Below are 19899 nucleotides of genomic sequence, written 5' to 3' on the forward strand. Positions count from 1 at the left end.
GACACACATTTCAGTTGACCTTCACCTCTACATTTTAGAGTGTTGAACAGTCCTTTACACTTTATTATTTGGAAATGGTGAGATTTTCCACCAATGGACATACTTTTAACTTCAGGACTCCTTACTGAAATGTTTCTTTCTAAGTGGAATATAGAGTAGTGAGTGATAAACTACTATAAAAATATATTATTCACAGATAATAAACACAGGTTCTACCATGTAAACATATTAATTAATTTAATAATAGTAAGTACTTAATGAAACTCAACACACCAAAGACTACTTGAAATATAAAACAATGCAATTTCTTCCGCATAACAGTAAGTCTATCCTAGAAAACCACTTTGTATAAAGTTAAGTGTATAAATATTTACAAACATTTATATACATCCTTCTGTCCTCCTTTCCACAAAGTACAGTAATCACAGATGGTGGACAATGAAGGCAACATGTCCTTGACTCAACAGGAGTTAGTTGTCTGTCCTCAGTCGAAGGCCAGTGTCTCTGGCTCTCCAGTGGTGGAGCGAGGAGCTGACAGAGTGTCTGACTTCTGACCCTCCGCTAAGGCTTTGAAATGCTGAAACAAGGAGATGAAAAATAGCTTAATAAGTTACATTACTATGGACATTTCACCAGATTGTGCTATTTATAGTTTATGTTTATGGTGCTGTTCTGCAAAATTGGCTTCATAACCATTTTGTCAGAATAAAACTATTGAAAGAACATGACAATCACAGCAGGGATGATGACAATGTCATCCCAATGGTCCCTACATAACTGAAAGTTAGGCGAGTAAATACTGTGGTACCTGTGAGTTTTTGAACTCAGAGTAAAGAGTGAACAGCACATGGAGTGAGTGAATCCGGCTCTTGTAGATGGGGATGTCGAGGATGCCTTTGAGAGTGGAAAAAACAAGGGTTGTATTCAGTAAGGCACAACAAAAACACAGAAATTGGCATTTCAGAGGAGTCCAGATTGTCCCACCCCGTTTTATCCAAATGTGTTACACAAGCAGACAGACGTTGTTGAATGCATTGTGTGCAGAGATGGTGAAAAACTCACCACATATGACCTCAATGTACTCGGTCAGATCACAATTGATATCGGCCGTTGGTAGGCTAACCTAGAAAAAGGCGAGGTAGGGTTGAGGTAGAGGAGAAAATAGAAAACAGTTTTGACAATGGTTGGGCTTTTGCATTCTGTGCAAAGGGAAGGGAACACTGCAACTCATGAAGGACAGCAGAAGTTGATAAGAAAGATTTATTGTTAGACTGCTGCCCTATATAGTGGGGAGAACAAGTATTTGATACACTGACGATTTTGCAGGTTTTCCTACTTACAAAGCATGTAGAGGTCTGTAATTTTTATCATAGGTACACTTCAACTGTGAGAGACGGAATCAAAAAAATCCAGAAAATCACATTGTATGATTTTTAAGTAATTCATTTGCATTTTATTGCATGACATAAGTATTTGATCACCTACCAACCAGTAAGAATTCCGGCTCTCACAGACCTGTTAGTTTTTCTTTAAGAAGCCCTCCTGTTCTCCACTCATTACCTGTATTAACTGCACCTGTTTGAACTCGTTACCTGTATAAACGACACCTGTCCACACACTCAATCAAACAAACAGACTCCAACCTCTCCACAATGGCCAAGACCAGAGAGCTGTGTAAGGACATCAGGGATAAAATTGTAGACCTGCACAAGGCTGGGATGGGCTACAGGACAATAGGCAAGCAGCTTGGTGAGAAGGCAACAACTGTTGGCGCAATTATTAGAAAATGGAAGAAGTTCAAGATGACGGTCAATCACCCTCGGTCTGGGGCTCCATGCAAGATCTCACCTCGTAGGGCATCAATGATCATGAGGAAGGTGAGGGATCAGCCCAGAACTACACGGCAGGACCTGGTCAATGACCTGAAGAGAGCTGGGACCACAGTCTCAAAGAAAACCATTAGTAACACACTACGCCGTCATGGATTAAAATCCGGCAGCGCACGCAAGGTCCCCCTGCTCAAGCCAGCGCATGTCCAGGCCCGTCTGAAGTTTGCCAATGACCATCTGGATGATCCAGAGGAGGAATGGGAGAAGGTCATGTGGTCTGATGAGACAAAAATAGAGCTTTTTGGTCTAAACTCCACTCGCCGTGTTTGGAGGAAGAAGAAGGATGAGTACAACCCCAAGAACACCATCCCAACCATGAAGCATGGAGGTGGAAACATCATTTTTTGGGAATGCTTTTCTGCAAAGGGGACAGGACGACTGCACCGTATTGAGGGGAGGATGGATGGGGCCATGTATCGCGAGATCTTGGCCAACAACCTCCTTCCCTCAGTAAGAGCATTGAAGATGGGTCGTGGCTGGGTCTTCCAGCATGACAACGACCCGAAACACAAAGCCAGGGCAACTAAGGAGTGGCTCCGTAAGAAGGATCTCAAGGTCCTGGATTGGCCTAGCCAGTCTCCTGACCTGAACCCAATAGAAAATCTTTGGAGGGAGCTGAAAGTCCGTATTGCCCAGCGACAGCCCCGAAACCTGAAGGATCTGGAGAAGGTCTGTATGGAGGAGTGGGCCAAAATCCCTGCTGCAGTGTGTGCAAACCTGGTCAAGAACTACAGGAAACGTATGATCTCTGTAATTGCAAACAAAGGTTTCTGTATCAAATACTTATGTCATGCAATAAAATGCAAATGAGTTACTTAAAAATCATACAATGTGATTTTCTGGATTTTTGTTTTAGATTCAGTCTCTCACAGTTGAAGTGTACCTATGATAAAAAAGTACAGACCTCTACATGCTTTGTAAGTAGGAAAACCTGCAAAATCGGCAGTGTATCAAATACTTGTTCTCCCCACTGTACATAGCCATTGAACGCTGGTCACAATAATAAAACGTTAACACTGATTTACCCACTTCATATGTACATAGTGTATTCTAGTCAACGCTCATCCTATATAACTACTGCTGTTCACACCTTTATTTTCATATACTGTCTATTCACACCATCATATACACTATGTGTACAAAACATTAGGAACACTTGCACTTTCCATGACATAGACTGACCAGGTAAATCCAGGTGGAAGCTATGATCCCTTATTGATGTCACTTGTTAAATCCACTTCAAATCAGTGTAGATGAAGAGGAGGAGACAGGTTAAAGAAGTATTTTTAAGTCGAGAGACACTTGAGGCATTGTGTATGTGTGCTCAGAGGTTGAATGGGTAAGACAAAAGATTTAAGTGCCTTTGAACGTGGTATGGTAGTAGGTGCCAGGGACACCGGTTTGAGTGTGTCAAGAACTGCAGCGCTGCTGGGTTTTTCATGCTCAACAGTTTCCGATGTGTATCAAGAATGGTCCACCTCCCAAAGGACATCCAGACAACTGTGGGAAGCATTGGAGTCAACATGGACCAGCATCCATGTGGAATGGTTTAGACACCTTGCCGGGTCCATGGCTGTTCTGAGGTCAAAGGGGGTTGCAGCTCAATATTAGGAAGGTGTTCCCAATGTTTTGTACACTCAGTGTACATATATACTGAACGAAAATAAATGCAACATGTAGTGTTGGTTTCATGAGCCGAAATAAAAGATCCCAGAAATGTTCCATACGCACAAAAAGCTTAATTTTGTGCACAAATTTCTTTACATCTGTTAGTGAGCATTTCTCCTTTGCCAAGATAACCTATCCACCTGACAGGTGTGGCATATCAAGAAGCTGATTAAACAGCATGATCATTACACAGGTGCACCTTGTGCTGGGGACAATAAATGGCCACTTTAAAATGTGCATTTTTGTCACACAACACAATGCCACAGATGTTTTGAGGGAGCGTGCAATTAGCATGCTGACTGCAGGAATGTCCACCAGAGCTGTTGCCAAAGGATGAAATGTTCATTTCTCTACCATAATTAGCCAACAATGTCGTTTTAGAGAATTTGGCAGTACGTCCAACTGACCTCACAACCGCAGACTACGCCAGTCCAGGACCTGCACATCTGGCTTCTTTACCTGTGGGATCGTCTAAGACCAGCCACCCGAACAGCTGATGAAACTGAGAAGTATTTCTGTCTGTAATAAAGCCCTTTTGTAGGGAAAAACTCATTCTGATTGGGTGTGGGTGGGACTATGCCACCCATGGCTGCCCCCCTGCCCAGTCATGTGAAATCCATAGATTAGGGCTTACTGAATTTATTTCAATTGATTGATTTCCTTATATGAACTGTAACTCAGTAAATTCATTGAAATTGTTGCATTTATATTTTTGTTCAGTATACATACATATCTTTTTTATTTTTATTTAACTAGGCAAGTCAGTTAAGATCAAATTCTTATTTACAATGACGGCCTACCAGGGAACAGTGGGTTAACTGCCTTGTTCGGGGCAGAACGATAGATTTTTACCTTGCCAGCTCAGGGATTCGATCCAGCAACCTTTCGGTTATTGGTCCAACGCTCTAACCACTAGACTACCTGCCACCCCTATATTCTGATATTGCCTGTTCTGATTTCGTAATTTACTTATTTTTATTTCTTGGATTTCTGTGTACTGTTTTGTATTGTTTGGTATTACTGCACTGTTGGCGCTAGAAACATAAGCATTCCGCTGCACCTGCGATAACATCTGCAAAATATGTGTACGCGACCAATAAAATAACATTTGAGTATCCTATGTGGGGTATGAAAATGAACCTTGGTCACAATGTGTCCAATTAAGGCTGCAATTAGACAAGTCAACACTGAACAGGAAATGACAGACAGGAAGTAGCTAGCTAGCAGGTCAAATTGCTTGCTGTTTAAAATATCCATTGTTCCATAGATAGATGAGCAGGTTCAGTTCAGGTTTGGTGACTAACCTTTCCCAGCAGCTCTTCAAATTCAGGTGGCCACTCCTGCATTAGAGTATCAATGTCTGGCATGGACCTGGAACAATAGAATACACTCATCGTTTCATGCATATCAGTGGATACATTCCAAAGTCCATACTAGCACACCACATGCATACATTCCTTCCTTCTTAGTAGTATGCACATTTGGCACAGAGTTTGGCACAGAGCCAGTATCTATTCACCTTCACATAAAATCACTGAACTGACTTAGAATCAGATAATGGTCAGAGTCTGTGACAATATCAGTACCAGTTCTAGCCGGTCCCAGATCTGTTTGTGCTGTATAGCCAATTCTTATGGTCATTGTCATACCAAACATTTGTTTTGGAGTTGGCTATACAGCACAAACAGATCTGGGACCAGGCTAGAGCAGCACCAGTACTGTGAGGTAAAGTAAACATTTGCCTGGTGTAGTGGACGGTGGCTGGGGGTTTGGAGCGATGGAGCTCACTGATGCTCTCGATCCAATTTTCGATGGCTTTGGGGTTCTTCTCCGGGTTCTCCACACTTTTCACTTTCACCTCCTGTGCAGCGCACGGAGAGAAGGGATCAATTAATTTGCAGTGTGTGTCTGTCTGTCTGAAAGCAGTACCCATAGTTATGTGCACAGTCTGATGTGCCCGACTGTGGGGGATTTATAAACCACACTGTGTTGCACTTGTTGTACTTACAGCAATGTTGTGCTGCTTGCTGTTCTCAGAGAGCCACAGTGACAGGACAGTGGGGTCTGACTGCTTGGTGCAGGGCTCATCCAGGACCAACAGCCCCAGGTTGTCTGCTTTGCCATCGGGACGTGGGACCTGAGGTTACAATGGAACAAAGTCATTGACAGTAGCCCAGCTCGGAGAACTTATTACATTCCACCTTCCTCCCTGCATCTTTTGATGTAACCACTGATCATTACATGATTGGATTAGAAAACAAAGTTTACACAAAATTGGACATTTCACCGATGTGATTCCATCAAGCAGGGAAGGAAAGAATTGGCACCATAAAATAAATGTGAAGCTAAGATAAAATGTGTTTGCTTGGTAATGCTCACTTTAAGGAAGGCATCAATGTCTCCCACTGCTGGGATGAAGTCGGGTATAAAGGGTTTAAGCTTGTGGTCTAGTTCAATGGTCTGAGGAGTATACCTGCAGATTCACAAACAATGTTACAAAAAAATATATATATAATAATAATATTAATAATAATAATTCAGCAGAATTGTTGCTTGGAGCAAGGGCTGTTTTTCAGCCCGTGTAGAAATTTCAATAAGTGGCATATTCAGCTTGGTCAGCTGTAAATAAACACACACAGCTCTGTAGCTGAGCTGCAGGCGCCACTCACCGGGTAATGTACTGAAACAGCTCTTTGATCTCTGCAGTGACAGGAAGGTGGTCGTAGTCTGCCGGGTCATATGCTCTGCAAAGAAAAGCATCAGATTTGAGATGTTCGTCTGTTTACATTTAAAATTAACTACAGTGCTGTGAAAAAGTACTTGTCCCCTTTCTGATTTTCTCTATTTTAACTGAATGTTATCAGATCTTCAACCAAAACCTAATATTAGATCAAGGGAACCTGAGTGAACAAATAACACAAAATGTTGATACTTACTTCAGTTATTTAATTAACATTATTCAAAACCCAATGCCCCTGTGTGAAAAAGTAACTGTCACCTTTAGCTGCAATGACCGCAACCAAACGCTTCCTGTAGTTGTTGATTGGTCTCTCACATCACTGAAGGAATTTTGTCCCACTTTTCCATGCAGAAATGCTTTAACTCAGCGACATAAGTTGGTTTTCGAGAATGAACTGCTTGTTTCAGGTCCTACCACAACATCTCAATCAGGTTTAGGTCTGGACTTTGACTAAGCCATTCGTAAACAATATTTTTTTTTGCTTTTCAGCCATTCTGATGTAGACTTGCTTGTGTGTTTTAGATTATTATCTTTCTGCATGACCCAGTTGTGCTTCAGCTCACAGACAGATGGCCTTTCATTCTCCTGTAGAATTCTCTGATACAGAGCAGAATTATGGTTCTTTCAATGATGGCAAGTTATCCAGGTCCTGAGGCAGCAAAACATACCCAAACCGTCACACTACCACCATCATGCTGAACAGTTGGTATGAGGTTCTTACTGTGGAATGCAGTGTTTGGTGCCTCAGGACCCGGACCTTTCCATCATTGAAGGAACTATGGATACTGCCCTCTATTAGTACGTTTACATGCACACTAATAATTCAATATTAAATGGATTATGGCATTAAGCCGAATACGGCATTAGTCATGTAAACACCTTACTCTGCTTATCTTAAATCAGTGTACGGTCATAATCGAAGTAAGCATACGCCTATTAAAACAACAGGTTTCCTGAGCAATCTTTCAAATGATCAGGACATGTTAACGCCTTAAATTCGAATTACAGTGGTGTATTAGATCTGTGCACGTGCTAGCATTAGAAGCTCAAGCTTCCTTTTTTGTGGTAGTCAAATTCGTTTTGGAAAAACTCAAAGTATGCATCTTAAAAATTGTTTTCCCATACAGGCTTTATTTGTCCGAACTCAGAATCAAATAGGCATCACAACAATAACATGGTCGCTGTGGTAGAATGTTTATTTTGATTGCCGATTTTCTGCAAGGTAGACTGATTTCAGATGTGTCCATGTAAACAGGCTTATTAGGGAAATCATTCTTTTTGCAAAGCATGTAAACGTTTTAAACAAACTATTTATTAAATCGGACTATTCACAATAATTGTATTATTGTGTGCATGTAACCGTCAGGCCATCCGTTCGTGAGCTGAAGTTGAAGCGCAGATGGTTCATGCAGCAAGACAATGATCCAAAACACAAACAAGTCTAGTGCGGACCCATCACACCTTTTTGCCCAAATCAGAATGTTTGAAACAAAGAATGGCTGCAACAAATGTAAAGTTTAGGAATGGCTAGTCAAAGTCCAGACCTAAACCCGATTTAGATGTTGTGGCAGGACCTGAAACAAGCAGTTCACGCTCCAAAACCCACAAATGTCACGAAGTTAAAGCAGTTATGCATAGAAAAGCGGGATAGAATTCCTTCAAAGCGATGTGACACTGAAAAACAACTACAGGAAGCGTTTGGTTGCTGTCATTGCAGATAAAAGGTGGCACAACCAGTTATTGAGTGTTAGGGGCAATTCTTTTTTCACACAGGGGCATTAGGTGTTGCATAACTTTGTTTATTAAATAAATGAAATAAGTATGACAAATAATGTGATATTTATTCACTCTGTTTCCCTTGATCTAATTTTAGGTTGAAGAACTGATAACATTCAGTGTCAAAAATATACACAAATAGAAAAAAATCATTAAGGGGGCAGATACTTTTTCACAGCACAGTAAGTGTGTGTGGATGAAACAATCTTTCTGTGATAAATGTTGAACACAGGACTGAGGGAGTTTTTCAGGATAAAAAAAATATTCACGGAATGGAACAAAACAATGGAAAAATCCTAGAGGAAAACCTGGTTCAGTCTGATTTCCACCAGACACTGAGATGAATTCACCTTTCAGCAGGACAATAACCTAAAACACAAGGCCAAATCTACAATGGAGTTGCTTACCAAGAAGACAGTGAATGTTCCTGAGTGGCCTAGTTACAGTTTTGACTTAAATCTACGGGAAGACCTGAAAATGGTTGTCTAACAATGATCGACAACCAATATGACTGAGCTTGAAGAACTTTGAAAATAATAAACGGGCAAATATTGCACAAACCAGGTGTGGAACACTCTTAAGAGACCTACCCAGAAAGACTCACAGCTGTAATCGCTGCCAAAGTTGCTTCTACAAAGTATTGACTCAGGGGTGTGAATACTTATGTAAATTAGATATTTCTGTATTTCATTTTCAATACATTTGCAACAATTTCAAAAAACATGTTTTCACCTTGTCATTATGCGGCATTGTGTGTAGATGGGTGAGAAAAACAAATCGATTTAATCAATTTTTAATTCAGGCTGTAACACAACAAAATGTGGAATAAGTCAAGGGGTATGAATACTTTCTGAAGACACTGTAGCTGCATAAAGCATTTTGTGAAGTTATCCTCCATTCAGATTTGTTCCTATTAGAAAATATGACTTTTCCCTGCACCTGGCCTCAATAGAACTGCCTCTTATTCAATTCTAAAACTGACCTGCACGTATAGCTCGGATCATCTTCTGTTGTCTTCTCCCTATCGAGATACTTAATCATCTCTGGCCCTGGCTGTCTGCTCACAAAATGTACATGGTTATTATAATGAGCATATAGGATCATGTAACAACTCAAAGACCTCTCTCCTCACCACCTCCTTAACCCACATAGTAGGAGAAGATCCAAAGTCCCTCCAATCGGACCTTCTCCTCCAATGTGTTTTAACCTCTTATAGGATACTCAACTCTCTCTGACTCTGGCTGCCAGCTCACAAAATGAACACAGTTATGATGAGCATATAGGACCTTCATTTGACAACTCAAAGATGTTCATGGCGAGTTTGAGGCCCTGAACCCTGGCATCAAAACATTTTGTGGGTCCGTCTAATTTGGATCCAATGAGCTGAGGGTTTAAAACACAATTTGTGTCCTCCTTACTAAGAGGTGATATGATGGTATAATGGTGTGTGTGAAAAAAAAGAAGATATATATATATAGTTTATCAACATTTTAAGCTAAACATTCTGATCTGTCGCATGAGCCTTATTGCTTTTTAATGTTTTCTGCATGTAGCCTAAAGGCCTACTGGTTGTATGAATTTGGGATCTATCATCCCACAACTGTCCCAGAGTCTGTTTGGAATAGGCTATTTCATTCTCGCACAGAACAACAAACGTTTCTACTATGGGGGGGATAGTAGATTGACATAGGCTAGTGATTTTACTGTTCGTTACTCGCCTTGATGGCTGAGGAAAAGTAAATGTGGACAGTTATTCTAACATAGGCGGCACTTGAGTTTCAAGTTTGGGGAAGCTATTCTTACCATAAAAATGCACCTTTATAATAAACCATTCCATGCATCCTCGTATTTGCAGACTTACTATTATAACTCAATCTCTGTTCGCAAAAAAGACTGTTCAATGCAGTACATAGTGGTGTAGAGTTGGCCTAGGCTATTTCACAGGAAAATGTTGGCCTTTCATAAACACATTTCATGGAATTCTACTACATTTTCTACAACTGGAGACATTAGCAGAATCTTTTTTAATACGACAAAAATTCAGTGGTGGAAAAAGTACCCAATTGTCATACTTCAGTAAAAGTAAAGATGCATTAATAGAAAATGGCTGAAGTGAAGGTCAACCAGTAAAATACTACTAGAGTAAAAGTCTAAAAGTATTTCGTTTTAAATATACTTAAGTATATTTTTGCAATTACATTTACTTTTGATACTTAAGTATCAAAAGTAAAAGTATAAATAATTTCAAATGAATTCTATTAGGCAATCCAAAATGGCACAATTTCCTTTTTTTTCTCTTTTGATTTACTGATAGTGAAGGGCACACTCCAACATTAAGACACAATTTACAAATGAAGCATGTATTTAGTGAGTTCGTCAGATCAGAGGCAGTAGGAATGAGCAGGGATGTTCTCTTGATAAGTCTGAATTTAACAATTTTCATGTCCTGTTAAGCATTCAAAATGTAATGACTACTTTTGGGTGTCAGGGAAAATGTATGGAGTAAAAAGTACATTATTTTCCTTAGGAATGTAGTGGAGTAAAAGTAAAAGTTGCCAAAAATGTAAATAGTAAAAGTACAGATACCCCAAAAAACTACTTAAGCAGTACTTTATTTTTAACTAAGTATTTTACACCACTGCAAAAATTACAGGGTAGCCTACTCTTGGCCTACGAAAAGGGGAGAAACAAATACAATGACATCTATCTAACCTGGAGGAAGAAAAATTATTGTCCAAAAACACACGAAAGTGGCATTGACCCAATGATAAAGACAGTGAATATCCACACTCACCGTGGATATGGCTGATGTTCTCCGCTGGTGCCAATAAGATAGCCTTTCGCTCAATTAAGTTGAGAATTGTCATAATTAATAGACAGATTGAAGTCTTTTCATTGTCTTCCATTTAGGCCTATAGCAATAGCCATTTCGCTTTCCAAACTGCTTTTCTGCGATAGTTTAAACAAATAAAAACATTGCAATATGCCTGGCTGGATCTCTGCTTTTCACTGATAGTTGAAACTCAACAATCATTTATTTGATATATGCCACTCGCTCTGCACAAATTGCAGGCCCTTCCGACAGTAGGCTATGTGATTTAAAACAATCCACAGCTTTTTGGTGTAGTAGCCCATTTTCAATTATTTTACTTATTTCTGTATAGACAGGAGTAAGCTATTTAGGTGATATACATTTGGCAATTTAATTACATTTACTTTAGGGAAAGACTAGCTTCCCCTAACCTAATGCATGCACAGCCTTTGTATTCTAACATCTTCAAAATGCTCGTCGGTAAGAATGACATTGCATTGGTGTTGCATGTTTTGTTAAGATGAATTACCATAAACTAAATGTGATTTCTGGCCTTCTGAGTACCTTGGCTGGACACCCTAATCAGGTTGCGCAACCAACGCATATGGATCTGGTAAATTTCTTAAATGCCCGGAAAATATAAATGCTGCCAGTCAAATGTCCAGCGCCACATTTTCCTAATGGAAACCCTGGTGTGTGTGTGTGTGTGTGTGTACAGAGTTCTGTACATAGAGCCATTTTTTGTCTACGAGCAAACATCACATTTGAGTGATGCACATGCATACTCGCAACAAAAAGCTTCGTAGCAGATAGCTAGCTACAGTATACACCGATGTTGGGACCATGACAAACTTAGCAGTGAGTGACCATGAAAACACGTTTGACCCGAGTTAAACAATTTAAAGGCAATGCTACCAAATACTAATTGAGTGTATGTAAACTTCTGACCCACTGGGAATGTGATGAAAGAAATAAAAACTGAAATAAATCCTTCTCTCTAATATTATTCTGACATTTCACATTCTTTATTTTAAGTGGTGATCCTAACTGACCTAAAACAGGGAATTTTTACTAGGATTAAATGTCAGGAATTGTGAAAAACTGAGTTTAAATGTGTTTGGCTAAGGTGTATGTAAACTTCCGACTTCAACTGTGTGTGTGTGTTTGATATATATATGTGCAGTACTATCTAACAAATTACACAACATATACACACAAATCTAAGTAGGAATGAATGAAGACAATATATATATATAGAGTCTTCATTCATTCCTACTTAGATTTGTGTGTATATGTTGTGTAATTTGTTAGATAGTACTGCACTGTTGGAGCTAGAAGCACAAGCATTTCTCTACACCTGCAATAACATCTGCTAATCACGTGTATGTGACCAATACAATTTCATTGATCAGCTTCTTGATATGCCACACCTGTCATGTCAGGTGGATGGATTATCTTGGCAAAGGAGAAATTATCACTAACAGGGATGTAAACAAATCTGTGAACAAAATTTGAGAGAAGTACGCTTTTTGTGCATATGGAACATTTCGGGGATCTTTAATTTCATCTCATGAAAACAACACTTTACATGTTGCGTTTATATTTTTGCTCAGTATATATTATTCTTCCGGTTCTATTTGTGATCATTTACCTTGCCTCGCTGGCTTATTAGGTAATGAATCTTCCGATGACATCTGCGATGTTGTAGTAGACGATAACCATCTGATTACTTGTTTGCTGACTTGCATGAGCTGCATCTAAAGTCGAATGTGATCATACTCACTTCCATGTAAACAAACCAGATTTTGATTCGGAACTGCGTGCAGAACTTTTCATGACGGGATCGGTATATGTGTCTATAACCTACTCAGTGTGTGCACTGAGATTTGACTGCACTCACCCTTCCGGGGCGGATCCCGGCTCACCCTCCTCTTCATCAGACTCCGTCTCATCCGAATCATCTTCCTCTTCCTCTTCTTCCTCATTCTCACTCAAGCCAGGCTGGCTGTTCCTTTGCTCCTTCTTTTTTGGCTGTCGTTGGTAGAACACAAAAGATAGATATTTTATGACTATCTGAATGTGTTGGAATAGATACCTCTAGCTAGCTAGCTAATATACTTGGTCTGTCAACACCAGTCCAATTCATGATATATTTAAGCAGTAAGGAACGAGGGGGTGTGGTATATGGCCAATATATCACAGCTAAGGGCTGTTCTTATGTGCAACGCAGAGTGCCTGGATACAGTCCTTAGCCTTGGTATATTGGCCATATACCATCAACCCCAGAGGTGCCTTATTGCTATAATAAACTGGTTACCAACATAATTAGAACAGTAACAATAAATGTTTTGTCATACCTGTGGTATACGGTCTGATATACCACAGCTTTCAGGGCTCGGACCACCCAGTTTATAACAATACTTATACTATAGCATTGTTGAATACTCGTTTCTGATTGGCTTGAAGGGCATTCTAACGTATGCATCACTGTTTCTCACTCACAGTATATAATCAGCATGGTAGAATTCAATGACTATAGTTCAGTCTTACATGTTCTACAGTACCAGTCAAAAGTTGACACACCAACTCTTTCCAGGGGTTTTCTTTATTTTTACTATTTTCTACATTGTAGAATAATAGTGAAGACATCAAAACTATGAAATAAGACATGGAATTATTATGTAGTATCCAAAAGAGTGTTAAACAAATCAAAATACATTCTATATTTGAGATTCTTCAAAGTATCCACCCTTTGCCTTGATGACAGCTTGCACACTCTTGGCATTCTCTCAATCAGCTTCATGAGGTAGTCACCTGGAATGCATTTCAAGTAACAGGTATGCCTTGTTAAAAGGTCATTTGTGGAATTTCTTTCTTCTTAATGCGTTTGAGCCAATCAGTTGTGTTGTGAATCGTGCTACACCGGCTCAGATGCTCGTCGGATGTGGCAGGGCTTGCAAAATATTACAGACTACAAAAGAAAGCACAACCGAGAGCTGCCCAGTGACACGAGCCTACCAGACGAGCTAAATAACTTCTATGCTCGGCTTCGAGGCAAGTAACACTGAAACATGCACGAGAGCATCAGCTGGTCCGGATGACTGTGTGATCACGCTCTCCGCAGCCGATGTGAGTAAGACCTTTAAAACAGGTCAAATTTCACAAGGCCGAGGGCCAGACGGATTACCAGGACGTGTACTCTGAGCATGCGATGACCAACTGGCAAGTGTCTTCACTGACATGTTCAACCTCTCCTTGTCCGAGTCTGTAGACCACCATAGTCCCTGTGCCCAAGAACACTAAGGTAACCTGCCTAAATGACCAGAGACCCGTAGCACTCACGTCTGTAGCCATGAAATGCTTTGAAAGGCTGGTCATGGCTCACATCAACATCATTATCCCAGAAACCCTAGACCCACTCCAATTTGCATACCGCACCAACAGATCCACAAAAGGAACAGCTATGTGAGAATGCTATTCATTGACTACAGCTCAGCGTTCAACACCATAGTGCCGTCAAAGCTCATCACTTAGCTATGGACCCTGGGACTAAACACCTCCCTCTGCAACTGGATCCTAGACTTCCTGACAGGCTGCCCCCCAGGTGGTAAGGGGAGGTAACAACACATCAGCCACGCTGATCCTCAACACGGGGTCCCCTCAGGGGTGCGTGCTCAGTCCCGTCCTGTACTCCCTCTTCACTCATAACTGCACGGCCAGGCACAACTCCAACACCATCATTATTTTTGCTGATGACACAACAGTGGTAGGCCTGATCACCAACAACGATGAGACAGCCTATAGGGAGGAGGTTAGAGACCTGACCATGTGGTGCAAGGACAACAACCTCTCCCTCAATGTGTTCAAGACAAAGGAGATGATTGTGGACAACAGGAAAAGGCGGACCGAGCACGCCAGGGTTCTCATCGACGGGGTTGTAGTGGAGCTGGTTGAGAGCTTCAAGTTCCTTGGCATCCACATCACCAACAAACTAACATGTCCAAGCACATCAAGACAGTCATAAAGAGGGCACGACAAAACCAATTCCCCCTCAGATGACTGAAAAGATTTGGCATGGGTCCTCAGATCTTCAAAAGGTTTTACAGCTGCACCACCGAGAGCATCCTGACTGGTTGCATCACTACCTGGTATGGCAACTGCTCGGCCTCCGACTGCAAGGCACTAGAGGGTAGTGCGTACGGCTCAGTACATCACCGGGGTCAAGCTTCCTGCCATCCAGGACCTCTATACCAGGCGGTGTCAGAAGAAGGCCCTAAAAATTGTCAAAGACTCCAGCCACCCTAGTCATAGAGGCTTCTAAACAGCTTCTACCATAAGACTCAAACAGCTAATCAAATGGCTACCCAGACTATTTGCACCACCCCGCTGCTACTCTCAGATATTATCTATGCATAGCCACTTCAATAACCCTACCTGCATGTACATAATTACCTCAATTACCTCGACACCAGTGCCCCCGCACACTTACTCTGAACCGGTACCCCATGTATATAGCCCCACTATTGCTAGACAATCTAGACCCTTTCTTTCTAAAATTATCTGCCGAAATTGTTGCAACCCCTATTACTAGCTTGTTCAACCTCTCTTTCGTGTCGTCTGAGTATCCCAAAGATTGGAAAGCAGCTGCGGTCATCCCCCACTTCAAAGGGGGGGGACACTCTTGACCCAAACTGCTACAGACCTATATCTATCCTACCCTGCCTTTCTAAGGTCTTCGAAAGCCAAGTCAACAAACAGATTATCGACCATTTTGAATCCCACCGCACCTTCTCCGCTATGCAATCTGGTTTCAGAGCTGGTCATGGGTGCACCTCAGCCATGCTCAAGGTCCTAAACAATATCTTAAGCGCCATCGATAAGAAACAATACTGTGCAGCCGTATTCATTGACCTGGCCAAGGCTTTTGACTCTGTCAATCACCACATCCTCATCGGCAGACTCAATAGCCTTGGTTTCTCAAATGATTGCCTCGCCTGGTTCACCAACTACTTCTCTGATAGAGTTCAGTGTGTCAAATCGGAGGGCAGATTCGCTCCAGCAGGTATATCTCTCTGGTCACCCCCAAAGCCAATTCCTCCTTCGGCCGCCTCTCCTTCCAGTTCTCTGTTGCCAATGACTGGAACGAACTACAAAAATCTCTGAAACTGGAAACACTTATCTCCCTCACTAGCTTTAAGCACCAGCTGTCAGAGCCCAAACAACTACCGCTTCCCCTACTGTATTTATTTATTTTGCTCCTTTGCACCCCATTATTTCTACTTTGCACTTTCTTCCACTGCAAATCTACCATTCCAGTGTTTTACTTGCTATATTGTATTTACTTCACCACCATGGCCTTTTTTTGCCTTTACCTCCCTTATTTCACCTCATTTGCTCACATTGTATATCGACTTATTTTTCTACTGTATTATTGACTGTATGTTTGTTTTACTCCATGTGTGACTCTGTGTTGTTGTATATGTCGAACTGTTTTGCTTTATCTTGGCCAGGTCGCAATTGTAAATGAGAACTTGTTCTCAACTAGCCTACCTGGTTAATAAAGGTGAAATAAAAAAAATAAAAAACCACTCGAGCCACGGGCCTATTCACACTGCTACCATCAAGAAGGCGAGGTCAGTACAGGTGCATCAAAGCTGGGACCAAGAGACTGAAAAACTGCTTCTATCTCAAGGTCATCAGACTGTTAAATAGCCATCACTAGCCGGCTACCACCCGGTTACTCAACCTTGCACCTTAGAGGCTGCTGCCCTGTATACATAGACATGGAATCACTGGTCACTTTAATAATGGAACACTAGTCACTTTAATAATGTTTACACACTGCTTTACTCATTTGATATGCATATACTGTCTTATATTCTACTGTATTTTAGTCAATGCCACTCCAACATTGCTTGTCCTAATATTTATATATTTCTTAATTCCATTATTTTACTTTTAGATGTGTGTGTTGTTGTGCATTGTCAGATACTATTGCACTGTTGGAACTAGGAAGACAAGCATTTCGCTACACCCGCAATAACATATGCTAAATACGTGTATGTGACCAATAACATTTGCCACTTGACCCTATCCCCTCCTCTCTTCTCCAGACCATTTCCGGAGACCTTCTCCCCTACCTCACCTCGCTCATCAACTCATCCTTGACCGCTGGCTACGTCCCTTCCGTCTTCAAGAAAGCGAGAGTTGCACCCCTTCTGAAAAAACCTACACTCGATCCCTCCGATGTCAACAACTACAGACCAGTATCCCTTCTTTCTTTTCTCTCCAAAACTCTTGAACGTGCCGTCCTTGGCCAGCTCTCCTGCTATCTCTCTCAGAATGACCTTCTTGATCCTAATCAGTCAGGTTTCAAGACTGGGCATTCAACTGAGACTGCTCTTCTCTGTGTCACGGAGGCTCTCCGCACTGCTAAAGCTAACTCTCTCTCCTCTGCTCTCATCCTTCTAGACCTATCTGCTGCCTTTGATACTGTGAGCCATCAGATCCTCCTCTCCACCCTCTCCGAGTTGGGCATCTCCGGCGCGGCCCACGCTTGGATTGCGTCCTACCTGACAGGTCGCTCCTACCAAGTGGCGTGGCGAGAATCTGTCTCCGCACCATGCGCTCTCACCACTGGTGTCCCCCAGGGCTCTGTTCTAGGCCCTCTCCTATTCTCGCTATACACCAAGTCACTTGGCTCTGTCATATCCTCACATGGTCTCTCCTATCATTGCTATGCAGACGACACACAATTAATCTTCTCCTTTCCCCCTTCTGATAACCAGGCGGCGAATCGCATCTCTGCATGTCTGTCAGACATATCAGTGTGGATGACGGATCACCACCTCAAGCTGAACCTCGGCAAGACGGAGCTGCTCTTCCTCCCGGGGAAGGACTGCCCGTTCCATGATCTCGCCATCACGGTTGACAACTCCCTTGTGTCCTCCTCCCAGAGTGCTAAGAACCTTGGCGTGATCCTGGACAACACCCTGTCGTTCTCCACTAACATCAAGGCGGTGACCCGATCCTGTAGGTTCATGCTCTACAACATTCGCAGAGTACGACCCTGCCTCACACAGGAAGCGGCGCAGGTCCTAATCCAGGCACTTGTCATCTCCCGTCTGGATTACTGCAACTCGCTGTTGGCTGGGCTCCCTGCCTGTGCCATTAAACCCCTACAACTCATCCAGAACGCCGCAGCCCGTCTGGTGTTCAACCTTCCCAAGTTCTCTCACGTCACCCCGCTCCTCCGCTCTCTCCACTGGCTTCCAGTTGAAGCTCGCATCTGCTACAAGACCATGGTGATTGCCTACGGAGCTGTGAAGGGAACGGCACCTCCATACCTTCAGGCTCTGATCAGGCCCTACACCCAAACAAGGGCACTGCGTTCATCCACCTCTGGCCTGCTGGCCCCCCTACCTCTGAGGAAGCACAGTTCCCGCTCAGCCCTGTCAAAACTGTTCGCTGCTCTGGCACCCCAATGGTGGAACAAGCTCCCTCACGATGCCAGGACAGCGGAGTCAATCACCACCTTCCGGAGACACCTGAAACCCCACCTCTTTAAGGAATACCTAGGATAGGATAAAGTAATCCTTCTAACCCCCCCCCCCCCCCCCCCCCCTTAAAAGATTTAGATGCACTATTGTAAAATGGTTGTTCCAAGTCGCTCTGGATAAGAGCGTCTGCTAAATGACTTAAATGTAAATGTAAACATTTTATTTGACGGTTTGGTTAGCTGTTTGGTTACCAGGGCAACTACTGTAGCTGTCTAGTAAACTTGCTAGCTACTTCAGTGGCTGTTGAACACATTTCTTGCAGAAAATGTGTTCAATTATAGCCATAGTATAAATGGGATAATCAACTCGGGGCTCTATGCGTTCTCTGGGAAATAATGTTACTGCGTGGGAGGTCAGTTCCACTCTGCTTGCGCGTCATGGAACACACCTTCCACGTCACCATTATTTTCCATAGAACGCATAGCCCCTTGTTGATTGCCCCTTACATAATCACCTTTACATCGTCGTCAAATTCATCACTGCTGTTGTTCGCCATTTCATGCAGCGGTCTGTTCTTTTTCCTCGAGACTTGTAAAGGGGAGAACGTTGAGATGTTGTTAGCGATGAGGGGGTACATTCGCAGCAGGGGTTGAACCAGCAGCAACCCTGTGGTTATGGTGAGAGTGCACTACCACCTGACTGTGCCATAATAACATGTCCAGATATATTGATTGAGGCCATAATGAACTCATATGGGGGTTAGGGTTACTATAGGGTCTAATAAATAGCATCACGCAATTTTCTTCTGAATTGCATGAATTACACATTTAGTACCTGGTCTTCGTGGGGTCGGGGTGTACACACTATCGATTTCCTCGTAGTCGTTCACCTCCAGGCTCTCGTCATAGGGCTGGTTAGTTATGAGCTTAGTCTGAAGATGCGACAAATCACATAATGACTTGACAACATGCAAACTATCCGAATGTAACATTACTGTTAAGGACTGTAGTAGGCTACATGCAAACTAGCTGGGCACGTTGGGTAGCAGGATAGCTAGCTAGCCAGTTAGCTAATGTAAGTTGTGGCTTGAGTTGTTGGCAGTACTTGTTGACAAGGCCACAGTAATTACATTTAACTAAACCCTGTTAGCTAACTAACGTTAGCTAGCTAGCATTGCCATAAAAGTTGGATACATGAGCAAATCTAGCATGAAAGGAGGAATGCATGAAATACCAATTCTGTACAGAATGAAGTGTGAACAATTATTTCGTGAATTTGTGAAAGATAATCTGAGTTTTTGGTTACCTTTTGTTTCTCTGCTCTATCCATGAAAGCCAGTGTACCGTCACCAAGGGATACCAAGTCTCGCGATGCCACCCTTTGTTGGCTCTCGTGGAGAGGGGTTAGAAATGGGAAATGGTACCACAAATTGTATACAAATCTTAGCCGTACCACAGGAGGTTGGTGGCTCGTGGTAATGGCATCAAATACATCAAACACATAGATCCATGTGTT

At 42.2% G+C, this 19899-nt stretch overlaps 1 protein-coding gene across 2 annotated transcripts; it reads right to left on the reverse strand.

Moving 5' to 3' along the window:
- Positions 1-220: 220 nt before the first annotated feature.
- On the reverse strand, positions 221-19815 carry ift46 (intraflagellar transport 46 homolog (Chlamydomonas)). 2 transcript variants are annotated; one of them, XM_014137164.3, is made up of 13 exons: positions 19690-19815; positions 19219-19315; positions 18899-18972; positions 12786-12916; positions 9056-9130; positions 6227-6301; positions 5937-6030; positions 5566-5694; positions 5300-5418; positions 4862-4928; positions 1063-1123; positions 809-894; positions 221-577 (listed from the first exon to the last, which is right to left on the reverse strand). In XM_014137164.3, the coding sequence occupies exons 1-13, from the start codon at positions 19711-19713 to the stop codon at positions 485-487; spliced, it is 1125 nt and encodes a 374-aa protein (XP_013992639.3). In that variant the 5' UTR covers positions 19714-19815; the 3' UTR covers positions 221-484. The 2 variants fall into 2 exon arrangements, with proteins under 2 accessions (XP_013992639.3, XP_013992640.3); XM_014137165.3 differs by lacking the exon at positions 9056-9130.
- Between the last annotated feature and the right edge of the window lie 84 nt (positions 19816-19899).

The sequence above is a fragment of the Salmo salar genome, chromosome 13 (genome assembly GCF_965601325.2).
Source record: "Salmo salar chromosome 13, fSalSal1, whole genome shotgun sequence".
In the NCBI taxonomy this organism is placed as follows: domain Eukaryota; kingdom Metazoa; phylum Chordata; class Actinopteri; order Salmoniformes; family Salmonidae; genus Salmo; species Salmo salar.